Here is a 23332-nt window from a genome sequence, read left to right as displayed (position 1 = left end):
TAAATACTTGTTCTTGCATAAAAAGGCTCTGCAAAAAACGGATCTGTGTGCCTGAGGTTTTGTGTGTATATTTTCAGAATAATTCTCCCATAAATGCTTTTTATAGACCAGCCAAACTTTAAAAAGTGCTCTAAAAAAAAAAACACGGCATAGTTTGTTAATGGCTGGCATCCATGCTAGATGTATGGATCATGGGCTCGGGAAGACGATTAGGGTGGATGCCCAGCTTGATTTTGAATGTTAAGGTCATTTTGGGGTAAAAAGGTCAAAAAAGGTCAAAAATCAATATTTTCAAAATTTGTGTCAAATTTAATCACATTTGATAGATTTATCCATAAAATGTATTTTCAACTTTATGTTGATACTACAAACGTATGTAATTAACGTATAAACTTTGACCTTGTACACAAATGTATAGCAAAACCAAGTGTAAAAGTGTGATTATCTTGAAAAGGGTACATTTGGAGTACACCCATTGTTTTTGCACTCCCATCCTCTTTGGTGCATATATTGGTTTCAAACAACTTTTTTTGAAAGGTAAATATACCCAGGCAGTTTTTGAGGAGAAAAAAATAATTCAAATACCACCGTCATGTGGGTTCTTAACAACTCATTTTAAGGTCAAAATTTCAAATAAGGCAACAAATTTGCATTTTTGAAATTTTTACAAAATTTGACCCCAAGTGATAGATCTATCCATAAACTGTATTTTTAAGTTAATGTTCATATGAAAAACGTATGTAATTAACGGATTAACTGTGACCTTGTACACAAACGTATAGCAAAGCAAAACGTAAAAGTGTGATTATCTTGAAAAGTGTACATTTTTAGTATACCAGCATTTTTGCACTCCCCATCTCAATTGTGCATATAAAATATATGTTTGAAACAGCTTTATTTTTAAAGGTAAATGTACCCAGGCTGTTTTCAAAAGAAGAACAAAATTCATATACCACCTTCATGTAAGGTCATATTGAGGTCAAAAAGTGCCAAAAATGTCAAAATTTAATTTTTTTTTTATTTTTTTCGCAAAATTTTACCCTAGGCGGCAGATCTATCCATAAAATATAGTTTCAACATCAAATTTACATGCAAAGTCTGTGAAATTATGAGTTAATCTTTTGTCTTGTACACAAATGTAAAGGAAAATTAAATCTTAAATTGCAATTTTCTCAAAAAGTGCGTATCTTGAGCATAATACAGTGTTTTGCACTTCCTATCCCAGCAATGCATATACCATGTAATTGTTTGAAATTGAAAAATCATATCAAACTTTCCTATGTGGTAAAATGAAACAAAAAGGTACTTGTATGCTATTCACGCAGAACAGTTTGACATAGTTTTATAGTTTGACTTGGTGCCCTTTGATTTGCACCCTTATAAAACTAGCTCAAATCAAGCATCTGAGATAGGAGTAGTCTTCCACGTAACCTCACTCTTTCTTTTAAGCTCTGTGTCTGTGTCAGTGTGAGAGATGAGACGTCCATGTATTCCTAGTTTATGCTGTGTGAAGTTTCAGTGCATCTCTTGTTGGCAATAACATCTCCAGACGCTTCTTCGCCTTATTTAAAAAAGAGTTGGAGCCTGACAAGGTTGATGATTTTATACCAAGGTGCACAAGTGTTACCAAACTGCTAAATGAGAGCAAGTTCTCCATTACGGTTGATTCCCTTGACACATATTAACTTATTTTGCTTTTTAGCTGCCTTACAGGTTGGCAAGTCTCTCACTGAACGTACCGGGTAATTAATGTGCATTTCTTTCCAAGTTTCTGACGCTTTTGAACACACTAAGTTCACCAGAAATGACATTTCTCCACCTGCAAATCACTCTTATCCTTCATTGACTGCCTCTCTGCATAGAGCATCAACCGGGTGTCAGCCTGCTAAGGTGTCAGCCTGCTAAGGTGTCCTCAAAACGTCATCTCTCCTAAAAGGACCTTGGCTTCGCAACATAAAAGAACCCCCGCCTGTTCTATTCCTCATCTTTCCAGTAGACCCTTGCCCTTCTCTACGAAAACGTCTGACAAGAACTTGAGATTAGCTTTGTTCAATAGCCCATACCTGACGTGTAGGAGTGGAACCCCGGTCTATCGATGAACTTTCAAATTGGCTTTTTCTTCCCATTCTCTTTGACTGTGTCACTGCCTTGGTGGAGCCCTCTCTGATCTAGCGATCAAGACCACGTTGTAGGTTCCAGTGGCAGAATTGAGCAACTGAGCATTGAGCAGTGGCAGCATTGAGCAATCGTTTTGATAGGCTTTTGTACCGTACATAATTTGTTTGGTTGAAACATTAATATTGTACAGATCAGAGAAAGTTTTTGTGCAATATTTTTGCGTCACTAAAACCAACAGTTTCTTGAAGCAGACGGTGCTTCCAGATGGTCATTATATACTGTGTTCCATGATCTGGAGTTGATTGAAGATCACTTACCACATCAACTGGTGCATGTCTTTGGTTGTCAAAGATACCAGTGGTATCTCTCTAACAATATCAGAGTCTGTGTCATCTTCTTCGCCAAGGTTGGGTTTAGTCGGAACACAACAAATCTTACTGTTTGTTATGAAAGCTTCTAAACATCATCAACATCTCTGTCTTCTTGAGGAGTTTCATATCTGCCAGATGAATACATCCCTAATGGTCATAGATGATGGGGACGGCAGCATTGCGGAAAAAGCTCCCAGATTGGTGATCAAGTATCTGTCTTTCCGAGTACTGTGGATCTCAATCTCCACCATCTCAATGTAATGAGACCACGGTTGGGAGTTTGGATTTCTAGAGTGCTAGTTGAATTTGTTTATGAGCTCATGACCATTGTCACTCCTTAGAAAATCTGAAAGCTTTGGAGAGTTCTGCTGTGTGATTGCCGCCCCTCTATTTGAACTGCTTAACCACGCTTTGGGCAAGTTTTCAACTTCCACATATTCTTGATTAAACAGTTTTAACCAACCAAGATTCAAGCACAGACCGTTTATGTGCCACAGAGCCTCGCAGGAAGTAGGCTTTGCCTTGAAGCATGGGCTCAGTCATAAATTATTGGCTTCATTAACACCCGCCTCTGTCCACAAGTAGGCCTAACCAAGCCCAGTACTTTCCATGTGTTGGCAATCCTTCAGAAAGTTGAAGCAGACGTAGTCCTCCCTTGAAAAAAATTTAAATCTCAAACTTTGGACTTGCCCGTTTAAGTTAATTTCTTCCTGATGTGTATAGTGGCCGGGCAACTGTGATGGTGGTATGTTTCTGACCTGTGTTATGTCCACAAAGTGATTGATCAAAGTGATGAGAGTGTCATTGCGGTCTGCTAGTGCCTGAAGAGTAGTGAGAATTCTTTCATCAAAGAAACTTGGCATAAAAGTATGTCAAGCTGTAGTGGTTTTGGTGTGCCTGGTTATATGTAGCTCTGGAGTTAGCTTTGAATAATGGCACTCCAGATAAGAAAGTATACAATGTATCACTGCACAATACCCCATACCCCCATCGTAGCTACAATGTATAGGCCTAACTAGGATAAAACAACATTTTACTGCAAAAAAAGAATGTTCAACTTCACTTATAAAAGTTGAGTATTTAACTGCGTACATGTACTTGGGAAGATTGGGCGCAAAAATAACTTTGATATCAGACATGCAGTTTTTGAGCACGTCAAACTATACAACTACTACATGTATATCAAACTAATTGCATGAATCAGCATACGCATTTCTTGTTTCAATTTACCAATGCGGATGGTGTAATATGAATTTTTTAAAGCTAAAAACTACCGTGGTATATTTACCTTTCCAAAAAAGGTTCGTTAAAACTGTTATTATGCAGTGCTGGGATCTGTGCAAACAAACATTTGGTATGCTCAGGATATGCACTTTAGGAGAAAATCCCACCTTTAGATTTAATTTTCCTACAAGTTTGTGTACAAAACAACATATTAACTCTTAATTTCACAGACTTGGAATGTCATTATGATGATAAAAATAAGTTTTATAATAGATCTGCCGCCTGGGGTAAAATTTGGCGAAAAAAATTTAAAAAATTAAATTTTGACATTTTGGGCACTTTTTGACCTCAAGATTACCTTACATGAAGGTGGTATTTGAATTTTTTTTCTTCAAAAAGAAATGCCTGGGTACATTTACCTTTCAAGTTGTTTCAAACATAATATGCACCATTGACATGGGGAGTGCAAAAAATGCGGGTATACTCAAAATGTACACTTTTCAAGATAATCACACTTTTACGTTTTGCTTTGCTATACGTTTGTGTACAAGGTCAAAGTTTATCCGTTAATTACATACGTTTATCATATCAACATTAATTTAAAAATACATTTTATGGATAGATCTATCACTTTGGGTAAAATTTTGTGAAAATTTCAAAAATGCAACATTTTTGCCTTGTTTGAAATTTTGACCTTAAAATGAGTCAATAAAGACCCCATATATTTGAAATATTTTTTTTCTCAAAAACTGCCTGGGTATATTTACCTTTCAAAAAAAGTTGTTTGAAACCAATATATGCACCAATGAGGATTGGGAGTGCAAAAACAATTGGTGTACTCCAAATGTACCCTTTTCAAGATAATCACACTTTTACACTTGGTTTTGCTATACATTTGTGTACAAGGTCAAAGTTTATACGTTAATTACATATCAACATAAAGTTAAAAATATATTTTATGGATAGATCTATCGAATGTGATTAAATTTGACACAAATTTTGAAAATATTGAATTTTGACCCTTTTTGACCTTTTGACCCCAAAATGACCTTAAAATTCAAAATCAAGCTGGGCACATCCACCCTTATCGTCTTCCCGAGCCCATGATCCATACATCTAGCATGGATGCCAGCCATTAACAAACTAAGCCGTCCAAAGTGTAACTTCATACTTTGGCTGGCCTACTATTTTTTAGAGATCAACATTTTTGCAGTGACATAACGATTTTGAAAACAGCTCTCACTAGTGGCTCCATGCAAAAAACCCAAAATAAGGTTGTCTGTACATTCAGGATGTTAAAATGTATAAAGTCAATGCTTTTAGCGATTAGCCTCAGAAAGTTTGTGCAGTATATGCTCTTTTTGCCAACCATTACTTTATGCATGAAAACATATACCAAATATTGGAAGTCCCTTTTCAACTTGTGTAACTACTGAAATGTAAACACTTGGTCAACTTACTGTTAAGAATTTGTCAAGTGATTGTAAGTTTTGTCCAATTGTTCTCTCCTCATAGCTGCACAAGATCTCTGTATCGTGCCCACTGAGTTCATCTAGAGTAACAACTAAATCACCGACAGCCTACAAAAGACAGCATAACAAACATGTCAATGTTAAAGGCAGTGGACACTATTGGTAATTACTCAAAATAATTATTAGCATAAAACCTTTTTTGGTGACGAGTAATGGGGAGAGGTTGATGGTATAAAACATTGTGAGAAACGGCTCCATCTGAAGTGACATAGTTTTCGAGAAAGAAGTAATTTTCCACGAATTTGATTTCAAGACCTCAGATATAGAACTTGAGGTCTCGAAATCAACCATCTAAACGCACACAACTTTGTGTGACAAGGGTTTTTTTTCTTTCATTATTATCTCGTAAGTTCGATGACCCATTGAGCTCAATTTTTACAGGTTTGTTATTTTATGCTTATGTCGAGATATACTAACTATGAAGAATAGTCTTTGACAACTACCAATAGTGTCCACTGCCTTTAAAAGCTCTTCAATGATATTTCATTTTATCAATTAAAGGCTCAAATGCTTTATACTCAGCATACCATATCACATTTCTCCTTTGTCTGTGCATTACATGCTTAGATCGGTGGTTGCCGTGCTGGATTGGTTGGTTTGGCTTATTTGCATGTTTTGGCCAAACAAGGCAATTCTTTTTGGGGGGATCCACAGGATCGAGCAGCAACCAATTAGCAATGGCATAGTGAAACGCCCTCCAAAACGTTTGTTACATTTTGGAGTTTCTCTTGCTAAGCATCACTTTATCACACTTTGTGGAGTCATACCTTTTTGCCCACCACCTCCCCTAAAATTTCACCTTAGAAAAGGGAATTCTTTTTGCAAGAAACCAGTAAAATATTAAAGGTCTTAGAATTTCCTTTGTAGGTTAAATTGTATCACGTAATTTCTATAGTAGTAAGGGCCAAGATTATGTATTTATTTCTTACAATAGTGGCATCTGTGTTTCGGTAAGGCTATCTTACCTGTTCCCCTCGTTCTCTGACTTGGGGAATTTCTGATGGGTTACTAGGACTGGGATATACTTCTCTCTTTTTATCGTGTTTAATTAATGGTTAAGTTGGATTTAGGGTGCCTAGCGTTTCCACATTGTCCAACTTGGGGAAAAGCATTTTGGGTAGGACTTTTAAATAATACTTCATTGATAGGCAAGGTGCGTAACATGTTTTAACAAGTCCTTGGTGTGGCCAATAAGGGCGTGGTAGTCCTTGGTGTGGCCTCTGGTGTTGCATGGATGGTTGTCCATTGATTGCATGTACATGTATATCCCCGATATCGCTGCAGTACCCGCTGCCAAAACATGGAATTCGAACTGCCTCTGGCTACCGGGCAACCTCGGTAGTCTAGCTGGTAAGACACTGCTCTAGAATTGCAAGGGTCGTGGGTTCGAATCCCACCCGAGTAACATGCCTGTGATATTTTTTCACAGGACTCAGGAAAGTAGTGAGTATACAGTGCTAACACACATCCGTGTATGGGTAAAAAACAAAATTAATATTCTTTATCCCTGATGCAAGTTATCATCTAAAATATGTACATGTTGTTTGGTTGGTCTGTCTAAGCCGGTTTGCCCTATGTTCGATATCCAGCTCCTTGCCAACTTTACAAATTGTTGTTCTGTACAGTGTTACTATTTTGCATTTTATTGCAGGTATTAATAGCACTTTTGCAGTGTCACGCCATAGCATAAATCACATATGTGGCTATTAATTACATGTATTATTTACATTTTGTTGTTATCTGAGTACAGTACATGTATAAGGTTAATTTGTAGAGTTTGATTAGCCAAACAAAAAATAGTGTAATGCCTCCTGCTAGCATTTAGTGAGAGAGAGGGACTCAGCTTGTATCATGAACTTTGGTAGTTTTAATCACGTTAACACTTGGCTGCCATCTTGATGGAAAGGTACATGAGTGAGGGGCTAGACTCTAGAGGGCGCTAGTCCTGTATGTATGCATATGTGAATGTGACATCCCCTCTTCTTTAAAGATTAATACAATGGAAATGAAGATTAATCTCAAATCACTTACATCAAATGTTCATTAGTCCAGTTATTCCTTATAAAGTTCAGTCCTCCGGAGAAACATTGTTCTGTTTATAAGAGTCCAGGTTGATTAAACTTACAAATTAAACTGTTCTGTATTGTATGACTGTGTGTCTGTTTGTGTGTGTATTTGTTTTGTTTAGTAACATGATGGTATGTTGTTACAAATCAAGTCGGTGTTCCTGAGGGGCGGTTAGAAAGCGGTCTGCTCTTGGGGTGTGAAGGAGCATTGCGAACAGGGGTTGGTTTGGTAGAACTCAGAGGAGCTGGTCGCAGATGAATCCTGTTTCGTCTGAGCGGACTTCCACTTTCTGTTTCCACATTGTAGGATCGAGGAGTAGTTGATTTGCTCATAACTCTACCTTGGCTTCAGGTTTTGTTAATCGGATTTTGGTATAGATGGGTTGGTCGTTGAGGAGTTCTTGGATAGAGGTACTGGTAGAGCGTCTGTTGTAGTATTGCATTTGCGAACACTGGTCTGCCTGCAGTATATCTCGCACATCGTCACGATCTGGTGGGTAGTGTCGTCTTGTACTTTCTTCTGTTCAGTAGCTCAGCAGGGGATGCAAGGTTTGACTTGAGTGGTGTAGCACGGAGAGTAAGGAGGGCTAAGTTGGGATCGTCCCCTGACTCTCAGCATTTGGTGAGGATTCTCTTCATTGTTTGGATATGTCTTTCAATGAATCCATGACCTCTGGGGTAGTAGGGTGAAGAAGTTTGGATCCGAAATCCGTACTGCTGTGCTAGGGCTCGGAATTGGGAAGAGGTGAACTGCGTGCCATTGTCACATACGATAATCTCTGGGATGCCTTGTTCAGCAAAGAGCACACGTGAAACTTTGTGATGGTGCTTGCGGTGAGGTTTTCAAGTTTGCGGATGAACAGAAATTTTGAGTAATAATTCGCGATGATCAGGTACCAGTGTCAGGATCGCGCTGCGTTTAATTATTTTTACTGTTCTTTAGCCACCCCTGCAACACATTGGTTTAGCCTTCCCGCATGACGTATAGCCTTAAGCCAATCGCGCGCGTTTAATTTTCCCGCTGCTACAAACCGCACCCTCCTGTATGTTTCCAGTGCTTTTTTATAGTGTAACATAGGACACTTTTTTCGTTGTCACAGTACATTACGTAATACATCGGCCGTGGTTATTGTCCCCGTTTAGTTCTGTTATTGTTGTTGTTTAGTCTGTCGTTTGTTGGTGTTTGTTCTTTTGTTGATTTTGGGAGTTTAGTAGTGAGTGAGTTTGCTAGTGAAATTGAATGTTAGTTTTGATCAGAACGATTTTGATCGGCGATCTGAGAGCATGTTTTGATGGTGAGTGTTTAGAGACTGTACCAACTGCGTGAAGCTTCCTGAAGCAACAGGTAGACAGTCAACAAGAATTCTGTCTTGTTTGATCTGTGATCCAAAAACTATAGGCAAAACAGAGCCATAGTAACGATTCTTCCTAACCCCGGTCGACACCGCAACACTCAGCCTGAAGACGCCTCAAGTTAGTTCGCCCGCACAATAACCGTAAGTTTTGTTTGAATATTGTATTTTTCTGATGTGTAAAGAATTCTGTGTACTATTGATACTCTGCTAAAGTTGCATATTGGCATGGACATTTTTGAATGGGCAGACATCGTTAGATTGAATTATGAAGTTGCTGTGGGCAAAAGGAAATTCAGAAGTTCTTCAGAATTTACAGAGATTATCTTACGGAGATTATTTGTGAATTGGCGGTTACTGTTTTGAGAATTCATTCAAATGGCATTCATTCTCTGTATTATTTATGTTGAGATATATCCAAAAAGCTTGCAAGGATTTCGGTTATTTATTTACTGTTTAGATGGCCATTATTTGGGGCTTCGATCTCCCGCCCATGAGACTCCCTATTTGAGATGAACTGAAAGACGAGGGCCGCTGTGAACTCCTGAAGTGGAGACTAAACTTAACGTCATCTGTATGATGTCATACTAGACTGCGTGCCAATCGCCATTCATCGTACGTGAACGTACAGGGAGACTAAAGACTATAGAGACGAGCTACCGTAACTTTGAAGTACAAGTATCTGTGATTTTTATTCATTAATTGATAGAAGATTGCTTTGGCCAATCGATAATAAGTGATTCAATTGACTGTGGGTTTAACTAATGATTACACCGATTTACCCAATGTTGTACATGATTGTAAATAATTTTTGTTGTAAATATATTATCTAAATTTAACATGGTCTCATGTAGTCATTTCTTTGTGTGTTTTATTTAGTTTATTACTCGGGGTCATCACTCATTAGTTCTTTTATATAATATTGGGGATAGTGGTGACAACCAGACCTTGTCATGGTGAAAGAGGTCTGCTCCCAAGGTGTGCCATGGATGTGGTGGGACTTCCATACTGATCATTGGTTCACGCTGTTGAGAACGCTGGTATTTCTGGCATACATGGCAATTTGTCACCATATTGTCAATGTATTTGTATATACCTGGCCAGTAGACACAAGATTTTGCAGGCAGCTTGCACTTGTCGATGCCCTGGTGACCGCTGTGGTGACCTGGTGATCTGTTGTAGATTGTTCTGTCGCAGAGAATTTGGAATCAAGATTCTACTGCCAACCAGGACTGTGCCGTCTTCTATGGCTACGTCATCTCGGACTGACCAGTATGGTCTGATTGAGCATTGGATTTTCTTGATGCTGTCAGGCCAGCCGTCTGTGACTTGTTGTTTCAGCAGCTAGAGGGTCATTGTCTGTGGCTGTTTCTTGCCTTATCAGCTCCAACTTTGTTGGTGTCACGCTCACAACATGGTGTATACGGACTTTCATCTCTGGTATCTCGTGCTTTTCTACAGAGTGCATCCGCAATGATCATCTCTTTACGAGGCTTGTAGCGTATCTCTATATCGTAAGCCTGTAGATGCAGAAGTATGCGCTGTAGTCGTGGTGGGCCTGCATTAAGTTTTTCTTGTGGAATATGCTGGAGTGGGCGGTGGTCGCTTTCTACAAGGAATCGTCTGCCGTACAGCTAAGTATGAAACTTCTCACATCGGTATAGGACTGCTAGTAATTCTCGCTCTATGTTTGCATATCGTGTCTCTGCTGGTGTAAGAGCTTTTGATGCAAATGCTATCAGACGACCTTTTCGGACCAGTGTTGCTCCAAGTTCTCTGGTTGATGCGTCAACTTGCAGTGTTACAGGCTGCTTCTGGTCGTAGTAAGTGAGAGTGGTGTCTAATGCTATCAGAGCTTTGATGGAGTTGGACACTTTTGTGTGTGATGGAGACCAGATGTATTCAACATCTTCACGAAGGAGTGTCCGCAGTGATGTGGAGTGTTCAGCTAATTGAGGGATGAATGGGCCCATGTAGTTTACCAGCCCTAGAAAGGTTTGCAGTTGTTTCCTATTACCTGGGGGCTGCATCATTTCAACTGCCTTTACTTTATCTGGGTTGGGCCTCACTCCATCGGGCGAGTATATCAGTCCAAAAAAACTACATTCAGTCGTTTTGATGATGCATTTTTCGGCATACAACTTGATCCCTGCACGTCTGGTGTGTTCCATAGCTTCATGAAGGTGTATGTCATGGCCTCGTGCGCTTTTGCCGAATACTTGTATATCGTCAGCGATGCCCACAGTGCCTTCACAGCCACGATAGGTTTCGTCTATCTTTTGTTGAAAGACATCCTGACTCATCCTGAGACCAAAGGGCATTCTCAAGAATCGGTATCGGCCAAAAGGGGTGTTGAATGTGGTGAGGTACGTAGATTGTTCATCTAATTCGACATTCCAATAGCCATTTCTGGCATCAAACTTGCTAAACATTTTGGCACCGGATAACTTTGGTGTGATTTCTTCGAGAGTAGGCACAGGGTAGTGATCTCTTTTGATGGCCCAGTTGAGGTCCTTGGAATCTAGACATAGGCGCAGTCGGCTGTGGCTTTCTCACGTATCACCAGTGAGTTAACCCAGTCTGTTGGCTTGAAAACTTTCATGATAATCGCCTTGGATTCCATCTCACCTAACTCTCCCTTGAGTTTATCTCTGATCTCCAAGGGGACCCTACGTGGTGGGTGTATAACGGGTCTGACTTCCGGATCGAGTGTGATGTGGTATTTGAAGTTCTCAAAACAGCCAACAGTGCCATCGAAACAATCGGGATACATTTCGAGGAGGTCAGATTTACTCCCGATATTCGGCCACTCGAGCAGTGGTGTATTTCTGTGGATGCATTTTGGAGAGCGATGTGGTGTTGGTGATTCCGATGTCGTCACCAATAGGTCAGCGAAGTGGACGCGTTGACCGCTACATGTGTCTTTCGTGAGCTTTTCTGGTTGATGTTGGACAGGATGATTTTTCTGCTCATTCTCCACCACAGTTGTTGTTTCCACTGCACAGTGAAGTGTGATAAGTTCAGGGCTTGGCATGTCTTTAGGCCAAGGATTGCTGAGCCCGCTGCATCAGTGACGTAGAAAACGCAGTTGTGCTTTGTGTATCGTTGTACATGCAGGGAATTTTCACTGTGCCCAGTTGCTTGATTTTGGATCCGCCGTATGCAGTGAGTGCCATCTTGCTAGTTTCCAGATTGCTGGGGTCTGGGTTTCCATTACTGTCCAATTTCTCTGGAAAAATAATGCGGAACATATGGGCTGGCAGGAGACTGCTCTGTGCACCAGTGTCTATCTTTGCACCGGAGCATGATTGGTTTTCTGCCTTTCTGGTTTATACGTAACTTTGCATATACTTCATCTCTCGTGTCATCGGATGAGCCAATACTGCTGACTTCTATGGTGCCAATGGTGAGGTATTCATCAACAATTTCATCCTCGTCAAGGTAATGCACTCGTCTGTGCGGAGATTTGTGGCGAGGTTTGCCTGTTGGGGGTTTCCCTGATCTGCATACTGATTGCCAGTGGTTGTCTTTCCCACAGTTTCTCCATAGGCAGGGCAGTTGCTCTTTGGTAGCTCGTGCACTCGACTGCAATCTGCCACCATGTAATGCCTCCTGCTGGCATTTAGAGAGAGAGAGGGACTAAAAGTAGACTAAAGGTAACGATTGCAGTTCACCGTAGTAAAGTAAATAAGGAAATTAATTAAATTTCTTTTATATTTTGGTATCAAGGGTTAACCGTTTGAGTTTCTGTCTAAAAAATGAATGAGGTGGTTGAAAAGAATATCAACAGGTAATGTGTTGTTTGTGGACTGTAATGGCCTTTTCGTGTTGAAGAAAAATCATTTTACGGTAAGTTAGCAGTCAAAATGCTATAGTGAACCGTGTGGTAAACCATCAGACATGAACGCAACCAAAAAAGTTGGTCAGGTACATTATTATTGTGCGCAGGCGCAAGGCGGTCGTGCCAGGAATCGTCATTGTCGCCTCAGAGTGAAAGGCAATGAAGTTTTGGATGGGCTACTTTGAGAGTTAAACATGTCTTCATTTATATTATTTTATGGACTTAATACCGAACAACAGTTAAATAATTAATTTAGGTTTAACCCATGAATATAGCTATGTTTCATTTGTAAAAGCTGTAATGGCCTACGTGCAATATGATTTGTACACCCGCACCATGGGTAAAAGCACATGTGAATGGTATACACGGAATATATACAGTGAAGGTGAAGCAGAGAGTTTACATTTGATCTCCAGTCCGTTCTCTTTATTCCGATACTCTTTAAAAGTTGTCATATCAATTAGGACAATACACTGGCGACGAGGAGTACAATCTTCAATACGTACGTTTACCATACAGACCCACCACACTGGATTTTCCGACTACAATTTGGTGAAATTTCAGGCCGTTTTGGACTACACTTCAATAGCGAACTGTTGAACGATAACTGTAAAGTGTAGGGGGCCTACATGTAAGTGTCAACGTGCACACGGACGGATTCAATTTCAAGCGAACTTTGCTATCGAAAGACAACAGCATTTTCTCTTGCCCATATCATTATGGCAAACTACCTCCCACCGTTCCCATCTTTTGAATATGAGTCAGACAAAACAAATGTGCCAGTCCGTTGGGAAAAGTGGGTTAAACGCCTCAAGAATTTATTTGCTGCCATGGACATTACGAACGGGGAAAGGAAGCGAGCACTCTTACTCCACTACGCCGGCGAACAAGTACATGAAATCTACGAGGCAGAGAAGCAGACAGACACGGATGACACAGGAAACACGTACGACGACACTAAGACAATATTCGACAAATATTTTCAGCCAAAGAAGAACACGCAAATGGAGATTTACACATTCAGATCCTGCAAGCAAAAGGAGGGACAAACACTGGACGGAATTGCGAACACTATCCAAGACATGTGAGTTCACATCTACCGATATGAAATCCTTACACAAATTATACAGCACTGCACCTCCAACCGACTACGCCGTAGAGCTCTTCGGGAACCGGATAAGACTCTCACACAAATCATTGACATCGGGCGCACACTTGAGATGGCTGACACACAGGCCACTGCTATGGAGCGCGAGACCGTCCATACAATGAAGCCAAAATACACCAACAACAACAACGGAAAACGACCGCAAGCCAGAACCGCTAACAATGCCAGTGGACCTACACGCTCGACACAGCACAACCCAAAAGCTACGCAACAACCAGGTAAGCTCTGTATTTATTGTGGTGGTAGCTACCCCCATAGTGGGACATGCCCAGCACAGGGGCAAACTTGTAACTATTGTGGCAAACCAAATCACTTCCAGCGGGCCTGCATCAAACGCAAAAAAGACAGGGCCATTCATAACATACAAGAACATGAAGACCTGGCACAAAACACTAGCGCTCAACAGTCGGACTCCAGTGCAGACGAATACAGCTATGGAGTGCACGACAAACATACATTGTACACACTGTCACTACCCACTGCCCCTGTCAAAGTGAACAACCACGAAATCCGACTCTTGCTTGACACGGGCTCTACTGTGAACATTCTCGACCAGCGCACATACGCAAACGTGGGCAGCCCACCCATCAAACGCCACAGACAGGCAAAGGTACATGCTTATGGTGAGGATACCCCAATACACATACTATGTGAATGCGTCCTTACAGTGGAAACAGCATCCTTGATACAGACTCACCGATTCTTGATCGCGCAAGGCAATCATGGTTCTCTGCTTGGCTACGAGACGGCAACCAAGCTCCAACTCATTCACGTCGTACATACCGCAACATACAAGGACAAGTGCCGGGAAAAATACCCTGGACTTTTCACTGACATTGGCAAGCTAAAAGACACTCAAATTAAACTTCACGTGGACAAAACAGTTAAACCTAAGGCAATCACCAATCGCCGTACGCCCTTCCACCTCAGAAAACAACTGGAAACGGAACTCAAACGTCTGGAACAACAAGACATCATTGAGCATGTGCTCGGTGAGCCAACTCCATGGGTATCCCCAATTGTGACGCCCCCCAAGAAAGATGGTTCGATACGCTTATGTGTAGACATGCGTGAGCCAAACAAAGCGGGAACGCCACAGCACGCCAACAGTAAACGAACTGATCCATGATCTCAATGGTGCATCGGTTTTCAGTAAGCTTGATCTTCGCTCAGGCTACCACCAACTCGAACTCGAACCAAGTTCGCGATACATTACTACGTTCCACACACACATGGGGCTCTATCGCTATAAACGCATGAACTTCGGAATCTCGTCGGCAAGCGAGATCTTCCAAGAGGCAATTCGCAACGTCATCTCTGGCATTGAGGGAGCTCGAAACATCAGTGACGACATCATCTGTTTTGGATCAGGTCCTAACGCACAACGTGACCACGACGCAGCACTAGAGGCAACGCTAACACGCCTCCATGACCATGGACTCACCATGAATTGGGACAAATGTGAATTCAACACGCACACCATAAAATTCTTCGGCCTTGTGTTCAGCCCAAATGGCGTATCACCAGACCCAGAGAAAGTGGACACCATACGCGACTCGCCACCACCACAGAATGTACAAGAATTACGCAGCTTCCTTGGAATGACAAATTACAGCTCGCGTTTCATCCGCAACTATGCCACAATCAGAGAGCCATTGAGACGACTCACAAAGAGCAATATTCCGTGGGCTTGGTCCCAAGAGCAACAGGACGCCTTCGATACGCTCCAAAACGCCCTAACTGAAGACGCGAGCATCGCATACTTCGACATACGCAAAGACATTGAAATCGCAGTGGATGCCAGCCCCGTTGGCCTAGGGGCCATACTGACACAGGACGGACGCGTTGTAGCTTACGCGAGCCGTGCTTTGACTCCCGTCGAATCCCGATACAGTCAAACAGAACGCGAAGCCCTTGCTATTGTATGGGCGTGTGAACACTACGACATGTACATCCGCGGGACACCACACTTTATTGTCACCACTGACCACAAACCTCTTGTGAATATATGGCAGAAAACGCACCCACCACTATGCATCGAACGATGGGGTCTCAGACTACAACCCCACAAACTCACAATCAAATACAGTCCGGGACACTCAAATCCAGCCGATTACCTATCGCGTCACCCGGCCCCCAACTCAACGAAAAACACCTCCCATGAACAGAACATTGCAGAACAATACGTCAATTTTGTTATGGCTACATCAGTCCCTCGCGCAATGAACATTACTGACATCCAGGAAGCGACCTTACATGACCCAACCCTGATGAAAGCCATTGACCTCGTAGGAACAAGCCGCTGGTTCGAGATCGAAAAAATCACTGACCCCGTTATCAACAGAAACGAACTCCGTCAATACCACAACAGCAAGAATGAACTTACATGCACCGTAAATAACATCCTGCTACGCAACGACAAGATTGTGATTCCGCAATCACTACGTGACATGGCAGTCTCTATCGCACACGAAGGTCACCAAGGCATGGCACGAACGAAAGCCATGATACGGTCAAAGGTCTGGTTCCCAGGAATAAATGAGAGAGGCGAACAAACAATACACAAATGCCTTGCATGTCAATCCGCCTACAGTAAGCCAGGGCCCTTCGAGCCACTTCGCATGTCAGATTTGCCGCCAGGAGCATGGCAAAATCTGAGCATGGATTTCTGTGGACCGCTACCAACAGGGGAATACCTTATGGTCATCATGGACGAGAACTCTAGATACCCAAACGTTGAAATTGTGAAGTCCGTATCTGCAAACACAGTTATCCCTGTTTTGGACAAAGTACTGTCAACATTCGGCTGCTGCAAAGTAATCAAAACCGACAATGGCAGCCCATTCAACTCGCACGCTTTCGCGAAATTCGCAGAACACAGCGGTTTCAAACATCGCCGCATCACACCTCACTGGCCGCGGGCCAACGCACAGGCTGAGGCATTCAACAAACCGCTGATGAAACTTGTTCGTACTGCTCATCTTGAACACAAATCTTGGAGGCAGGAGCTTTACAAGTACCTTCGGCAGTATCGAGCCACACCACACCCATCCACTGGGTTCACGCCATACCAACTAATGTTCGGACGCGAGCCACGCACACGACTCCCACAGATCGACCTAAACAATCCATCTACATTAGATCATCAAGCTCGCGTGAACGACGAGCAGGCAAAATCCACGCAGAAACGCTACGCCGACATTCGTTTGAATACCCGACAAAACGACATCGCAGTCGGTGACACTGTCCTTGTGAAACATGACACTAAATCATCCAAACTCTCCACACCATTTGACCCCCAGCCATACAGTGTCACCGCAAGGAAAGGCAGCATGATCACCGCCTCTGCAAATGGCCACAACATCACTCGGAATTCCTCACGTTTTAAGGGCATTCCCTCAGACTCCAACAACAGCTACCGACACGATTACATTGAAATTGAAGAGGAGAAGGATTACACTCCACCTAACACCCCCGACATCACAGCAGAAACACCGCCTTCAGTGCCACCTACCGTACCAGCACAAACTACTACTCAGCAATCGCACAATCGACCGACTCGCATTCGCAAAACCCCCAAATATCTTGAGGACTATGTGGTCAAATAAACTAATCTACAGTTAACTGTATACACCTTGACAATCACAAAATAACAGGAAGAACTGGAACTTTAATTCAACTTTCAACCTTACTTGTTTGCGCAAATCGTTTGTTGTTAAATGTTAAGCGCCTTTTGATTAACAGGAAGAACTGGAACTTTAATTCAACTTTCAACCTTATTTGTTTGCGCAAATCGTTTGTTGTTAATTGTTAAGCGCCTTTTGATTAACATGTTTTTTTAAATCCAACTTAAGGAGGGATGTAATGGCCTACGTGCAATATGATTTGTACGCCCGCACCCCTCAGGTGCATCATGGGTAAAAGCACATGTGAATGGTATACACGGAATATATACAGTGAAGGTGAAGCAGAGAGTTTACATTTGATCTCTAGTCCGTTCTCTTTATTCCGATACTCTTTAAAAGTTGTCATATCAATTAGGACAATACAAAAGCGAGTAAAGCAAAGTCATGTCAAGGAGTCCATTTTAGCGAGCATGAATATGCAGTGTGAGAAAAGCAGTTGTAAAATATTTTGCTTAGCGCAAAGAGAGGGCAATAAAATACATGTAACACAATGCACTCTGGTACGAGTTGCTTAGTGCCAAACAGAGGGTATTCAAGTTACTAATAACACAATGCACTGGCACCATACCCATAAAATAATCACTTTTAAATGCCATTTTGGTTTTCACGCCCTACTCACCGCTAAATGAACATTCACTGTTTTTGGACATTCATAATCTTTTTCAAGCATTATTTGCATATTAAAAATCAAAAAAATACCCTCAGACAATCCCGGCCAAAATGCTTGGGCCACCCATTTCCTAACGTTGTGTACAACAATTCCCTGTGCACTTCCCATTCACATTCAAAACATTTGTCCCCCGCCTCCCGCCTCCCGCTCAATGTTGGCTGTTACTCAGAACACAATCGGCAATTGGAACCAACATTGAAAGGGGGCATGGGAGCCCAACAAGATTTGGCCGGGATTGTAGACCCTAAAGACGTGACCTGTAAATGTGCGACAGAGCCACAAACTATGAATCACCTCCTAACATGCTCCCTACTGGAGCGTGAATCACAGAATTGAGGACCTTGCAGAGAACAATGATATTGCTAGGAGCTGTGTTCAGTTCTGGCTGAAACACAACATCTAGTGTGTGGACATGAAAAGAAAAGGCCCAAATAGACTGAATTTCAGAAGCCCTTTGGACTAACTAAATATTCAAAACGATGTCCCGCATGAAAAACCAAACACAAAACTCTGTTTTTTTATCTCCTTGTTGTCTTACGGTTTGTTGATTGGGCACTTTTAAAATTGATCATAAGAAGACAGTTGACGCCCACTTAAATAAAAGAATGAATGATTTTTATAAAGGAACACCTTTAATTTAATGTCTAGCCAGAAAACTGCATTTTGTTCAAAAAGTCAATTTGCTGCAGGATTTTGAAACAAATATAATGTGCATGAAAGAGATTACAATTACCTGTAAATAGTAGACACAATCCGACAGTAGAATGAAGTCAGGGTGAGGTAAGAACTCCTGCACTGAACCACCCCTAAAAATCAGCACAGGAAATTGGATTAACAAATAAATAAATCAATAGTTGTTTTGTTCAAGTTAAGGATTAGGAATGCAAATTAATGCTAAATAATGTTTTTCAGAAGCATACCAGATAAGAATTCAAGATATAATTTTGAAAATATAACAATACTAGAGAGATCTTACAATTAAGTAAAAATTTGTTTACATTGTCATACTTGTTCTAAATTCATTCATCATGTGAAGTCAGGAATGAATTACAAACATAATAAAATATACTTATGACAGCTAAAAAATGCATGGTATCTTGGCATCTCGGAGATGGCACTTTTAAGTGTGTTGGCCCTAAACTTTGGCATGCTCTCCCACGTGCCATCAGGATCACCAATAATACAGGTACCTTCAAAATGTTGCTCAAGAACCAGTTATTTCGGCAGGCTTTTTGTTAGTTTTTGATACAGCCGTTTCCTGGCTGATGTTTAATTTCTGTTGATAGTTTTTTACTATTGTTCTTGTATTTTGCTGTGTAAATATTCCATTTTAAATTTTTTTAAAATAATTGTTAACATCCTGTACTTTTTTACTATTGTAATGCGCATCTGTGCATATTTTGTATGAATCTTGCGCATAATGAATGAATCAATTATTATCTTTTAAAAAGTGCCCAAAATTGAATAAGGAAACATTTCTTTTGCTATTGAAGTATTGAATATGATTAATTTGAACTACCTCTGGTTAACCTCTGATTGACACTTGTTTACTGCATTGCTTCAGTGCTGTAACTGTACTGCATTTCCAACAGCTCTGCAGAGACACAACCTTTTCCCATTCTTCCCAAAAATACTAAAGTCTATAGACGATGTGACCTGTGACATCACATGTTAACAAAAGAGCAACCACTTCCTGCAGGCACAATTTTTTCACAGCTAAATGGAAGAAAACATAATTTTTTTACAGAGATTGCACTGTCTAATTTTATCAACTTTTGATATGATGAAAGGGGGCAATCTAAAAGTGTGTTCAATTGTTACTTTATAGCCTAACTCTTTGATTATTGTGGAAATTATGACACACAATCTAAACTTCCCCGTATGACTAGTGCAGTATCTTGCCTGGTAGAAAGACCCAAGAATGTATACGGTCACATGAAATATTCAGAGTACATTTCAATAAATTTCTTGCAAAATGCCAACTAACCATTTGAGTGTTTTTGCCATCAGGGAACCTTTGACGAGGGCTTCGTTGGTATTTACGTTCAACTGCATCAAAGGCACAAATTCCTCAAGATCTGTGATGGTCACGTTAGCTCTGAATATAAACAAGAGGCAAGTATTATTGGTACATATACACACTGACATGGTTGCAAACATCTTCTTTAGCAGAGGGCAAGTATAATTGGTACATATACACACTGACATGGTTGCCAACATCTTCTTTAGCAGAGGGCAAGTATAATTGGTACATATACACACTTACATGGTTGCCAACATCTTCTTTAGCAGAGGGCAAGTATAATTGGTACATATACACACTGACATGGTTGCCAACATCTTCTTTAGCAGAGGGCAAGTATTATTGGTACATATACACACTGACATGGTTGCCAACATCTTCTTTAGCAGAGGGCAAGTATTATTGGTACATATACACGCTGACATGGTTGCAAACATCTTGTTTAGCAGAGGGCAAGTATAATTGGTACATATACACACTGACATGGTTGCCAACATCTTGTTTAGCAGAGGGCAAGTATTATTGGTACATATACACACTGACATGGTTGCCAACATCTTCTTTAGCAGAGGGCAAGTATTATTGGTACATATACACACTGACATGGTTGCCAACATCTTCTTTAGCAGAGGGCAAGTATAATTGGTACATATACACACTGACATGGTTGCCAACATCTTCTTTAGCAGAGGGCAAGTATTATTGGTACATATACACACTGACATGGTTGCCAACATCTTCTTTAGCAGAGGGCAAGTATTATTGGTACATATACACACTGACATGGTTGCCAACATCTTCTTTAGCAGAGGGCAAGTATTATTGGTACATATACACACTGACATGGTTGCCAACATCTTCTTTAGCAGAGGGCAAGTATTATTGGTACATATACACACTGACATGGTTGCCAACATCTTCTTTAGCAGAGGGCAAGTGTATAATTGGTACATATACACACTGACATGGTTGCCAACATCTTCTTTAGCAGAGGGCAAGTATAATTGGTACATATACACACTGACATGGTTGCCAACATCTTCTTTAGCAGAGGGCAAGTATTATTGGTACATATACACACTGACATGGTTGCCAACATCTTCTTTAGCAGAGGGCAAGTATTATTGGTACATATACACACTGACATGGTTGCCAACATCTTCTTTAGCAGAGGGCAAGTATTATTGGTACATATACACACTGACATGGTTGCCAACATCTTCTTTAGCAGAGGGCAAGTATTATTGGTACATATACACACTGACATGGTTGCCAACATCTTCTTTAGCAGAGGGCAAGTATAATTGGTACATATACACACTGACATGGTTGCCAACATCTTCTTTAGCAGAGGGCAAGTATAATTGGTACATATACACACTGACATGGTTGCCAACATCTTCTTTAGCAGAGGGCAAGTATTATTGGTACATATACACACTGACATGGTTGCCAACATCTTCTTTAGCAGAGGGCAGGTATTATTGGTACATATACACACTGACATGGTTGCCAACATCTTCTTTAGCAGAGGGCAAGTATTATTGGTACATATACACACTGACATGGTTGCCAACATCTTCTTTAGCAGAGGGCAAGTATTATTGGTACATATACACACTGACATGGTTGCCAACATCTTCTTTAGCAGAGGGCAAGTATTATTGGTACATATACACACTGACATGGTTGCCAACATCTTCTTTAGCAGAGGGCAAGTATTATTGGTACATATACACACTGACATGGTTGCAAACATCTTGTTTAGCAGAGGGCAAGTATTATTGGTACATATACACACTGACATGGTTGCCAACATCTTCTTTAGCAGAGGGCAAGTATTATTGGTACATATACACACTGACATGGTTGCAAACATCTTCTTTAGCAGAGGGCAAGTATTATTGGTACATATACACACTGACATGGTTGCCAACATCTTCTTTAGCAGAGGGCAAGTATTATTGGTACATATACACACTGACATGGTTGCAAACATCTTGTTTAGCAGAGGGCAAGTATTATTGGTACATATACACACTGACATGGTTGCCAACATCTTGTTTAGCAGAGGGCAAGTATTATTGGTACATATACACACTGACATGGTTGCAAACATCTGTTTAGCAGAGGGCAAGTATTATTGGTACATATACACACTGACATGGTTGCCAACATCTTGTTTAGCAGAGGGCAAGTATTATTGGTACATATACACACTGACATGGTTGCCAACATCTTGTTTAGCAGAGGGCAAGTATTATTGGTACATATACACACTGACATGGTTGCAAACATCTTGTTTAGCAGAGGGCAAGTCCGCATGCTATCATTTAGTCAAAGTGAAGCGCCTAGTGAACTGACCATGATAAGTTGTCAAATGTAGTTAGCCCTTGGCAACAGTTGACGACGTGATGGCCAAAAAAATTTGATGGTCTGTCCAACATGTATTTCAGTTCAATATTCTGCCTTTAAATTGGTCCTTGGAGACAAATTGGGACCGTTTTTTGAGTACAAGATCTGACTTTTATGTACACAAGTTGTAGGTTCTAATAGACTTTCAAACATTATTAATAACTGCTTTTATGAGTGCAAAACAGACTAAAGTAAACAAACATCATGCCTGATGTATGTGTAACTCGCACATAATCTTGTGTAATAACTAAATACTGATTGGCATTCTGGCAAAATCCTTATCATTAAAGCATTGCCCCCCAAAACTCCAGGAGACTATTGTTAACAAAACTGTGTGTATGATTACAAAAGTTTCTCTCTCCGCACAAACCTAAGCACCTGCTTGAAACATTGATGTAACTTTGCAAGTTGACAGGATGCTGTGGGTTTAGAGACCCAGCTGGACTAGCTACACACATGTAGTTTTAGGTGACATGTAGATCCATCAATAAACTGGTCAAATTTAGACACCACCTTCATTTATCATATGCTGAATTATCAAGATAGATACAATAACAGTTATGAGAAAGTTTAATTAGAGTAAATTGGTAACCAGTAATAAATTGGTATCAATCAATATCAATATCAAAGTCTTATATTATAGCGCACGTAAACAAGGATACTCAAGGCGCTGAGTTTATACAAACTTTCAGAAAGATGGGTAATTGCAGTGATGAATTCTGAGACTCAATGTTTTAGCACCTTATAAGGGTTTACAAGGTGCTACGGCACAAACAGCAGCCATAGCCAGGAATACCGGGGCGAACCCCTTCTCTTTTCGAAAAGTGCACTGGGTTCTTTGACATGTATGCTTTACACCAAATCCA

The 23332-nt window shown here is 40.9% G+C and overlaps 1 protein-coding gene across 3 annotated transcripts in view; it reads right to left on the bottom strand.

The window, feature by feature from the left end:
* The window catches only part of LOC117289954 (protein-lysine methyltransferase METTL21D-like), a 41755-nt gene that overhangs the window by 924 nt on the left and 17499 nt on the right, over nt 1–23332 (bottom strand). For all 3 annotated transcript variants that reach the window (XM_033771161.1, XM_033771162.1, XM_033771163.1), the window contains exons 3-5: nt 20016–20126; nt 18762–18834; nt 5174–5293 (exon numbers count right to left, since the gene is read on the bottom strand). In XM_033771161.1, coding sequence (XP_033627052.1) covers nt 5174–5293; nt 18762–18834; nt 20016–20126 — 304 coding nt within the window. The remainder of the gene's footprint in view (nt 1–5173; nt 5294–18761; nt 18835–20015; nt 20127–23332) is intronic.

Source organism: Asterias rubens, chromosome 5 (assembly GCF_902459465.1).
Source record: "Asterias rubens chromosome 5, eAstRub1.3, whole genome shotgun sequence".
In the NCBI taxonomy this organism is placed as follows: domain Eukaryota; kingdom Metazoa; phylum Echinodermata; class Asteroidea; order Forcipulatida; family Asteriidae; genus Asterias; species Asterias rubens.
Note: the sequence above shows the minus strand (reverse complement) of the source record. Positions and strands in the feature narration are given on the sequence as shown.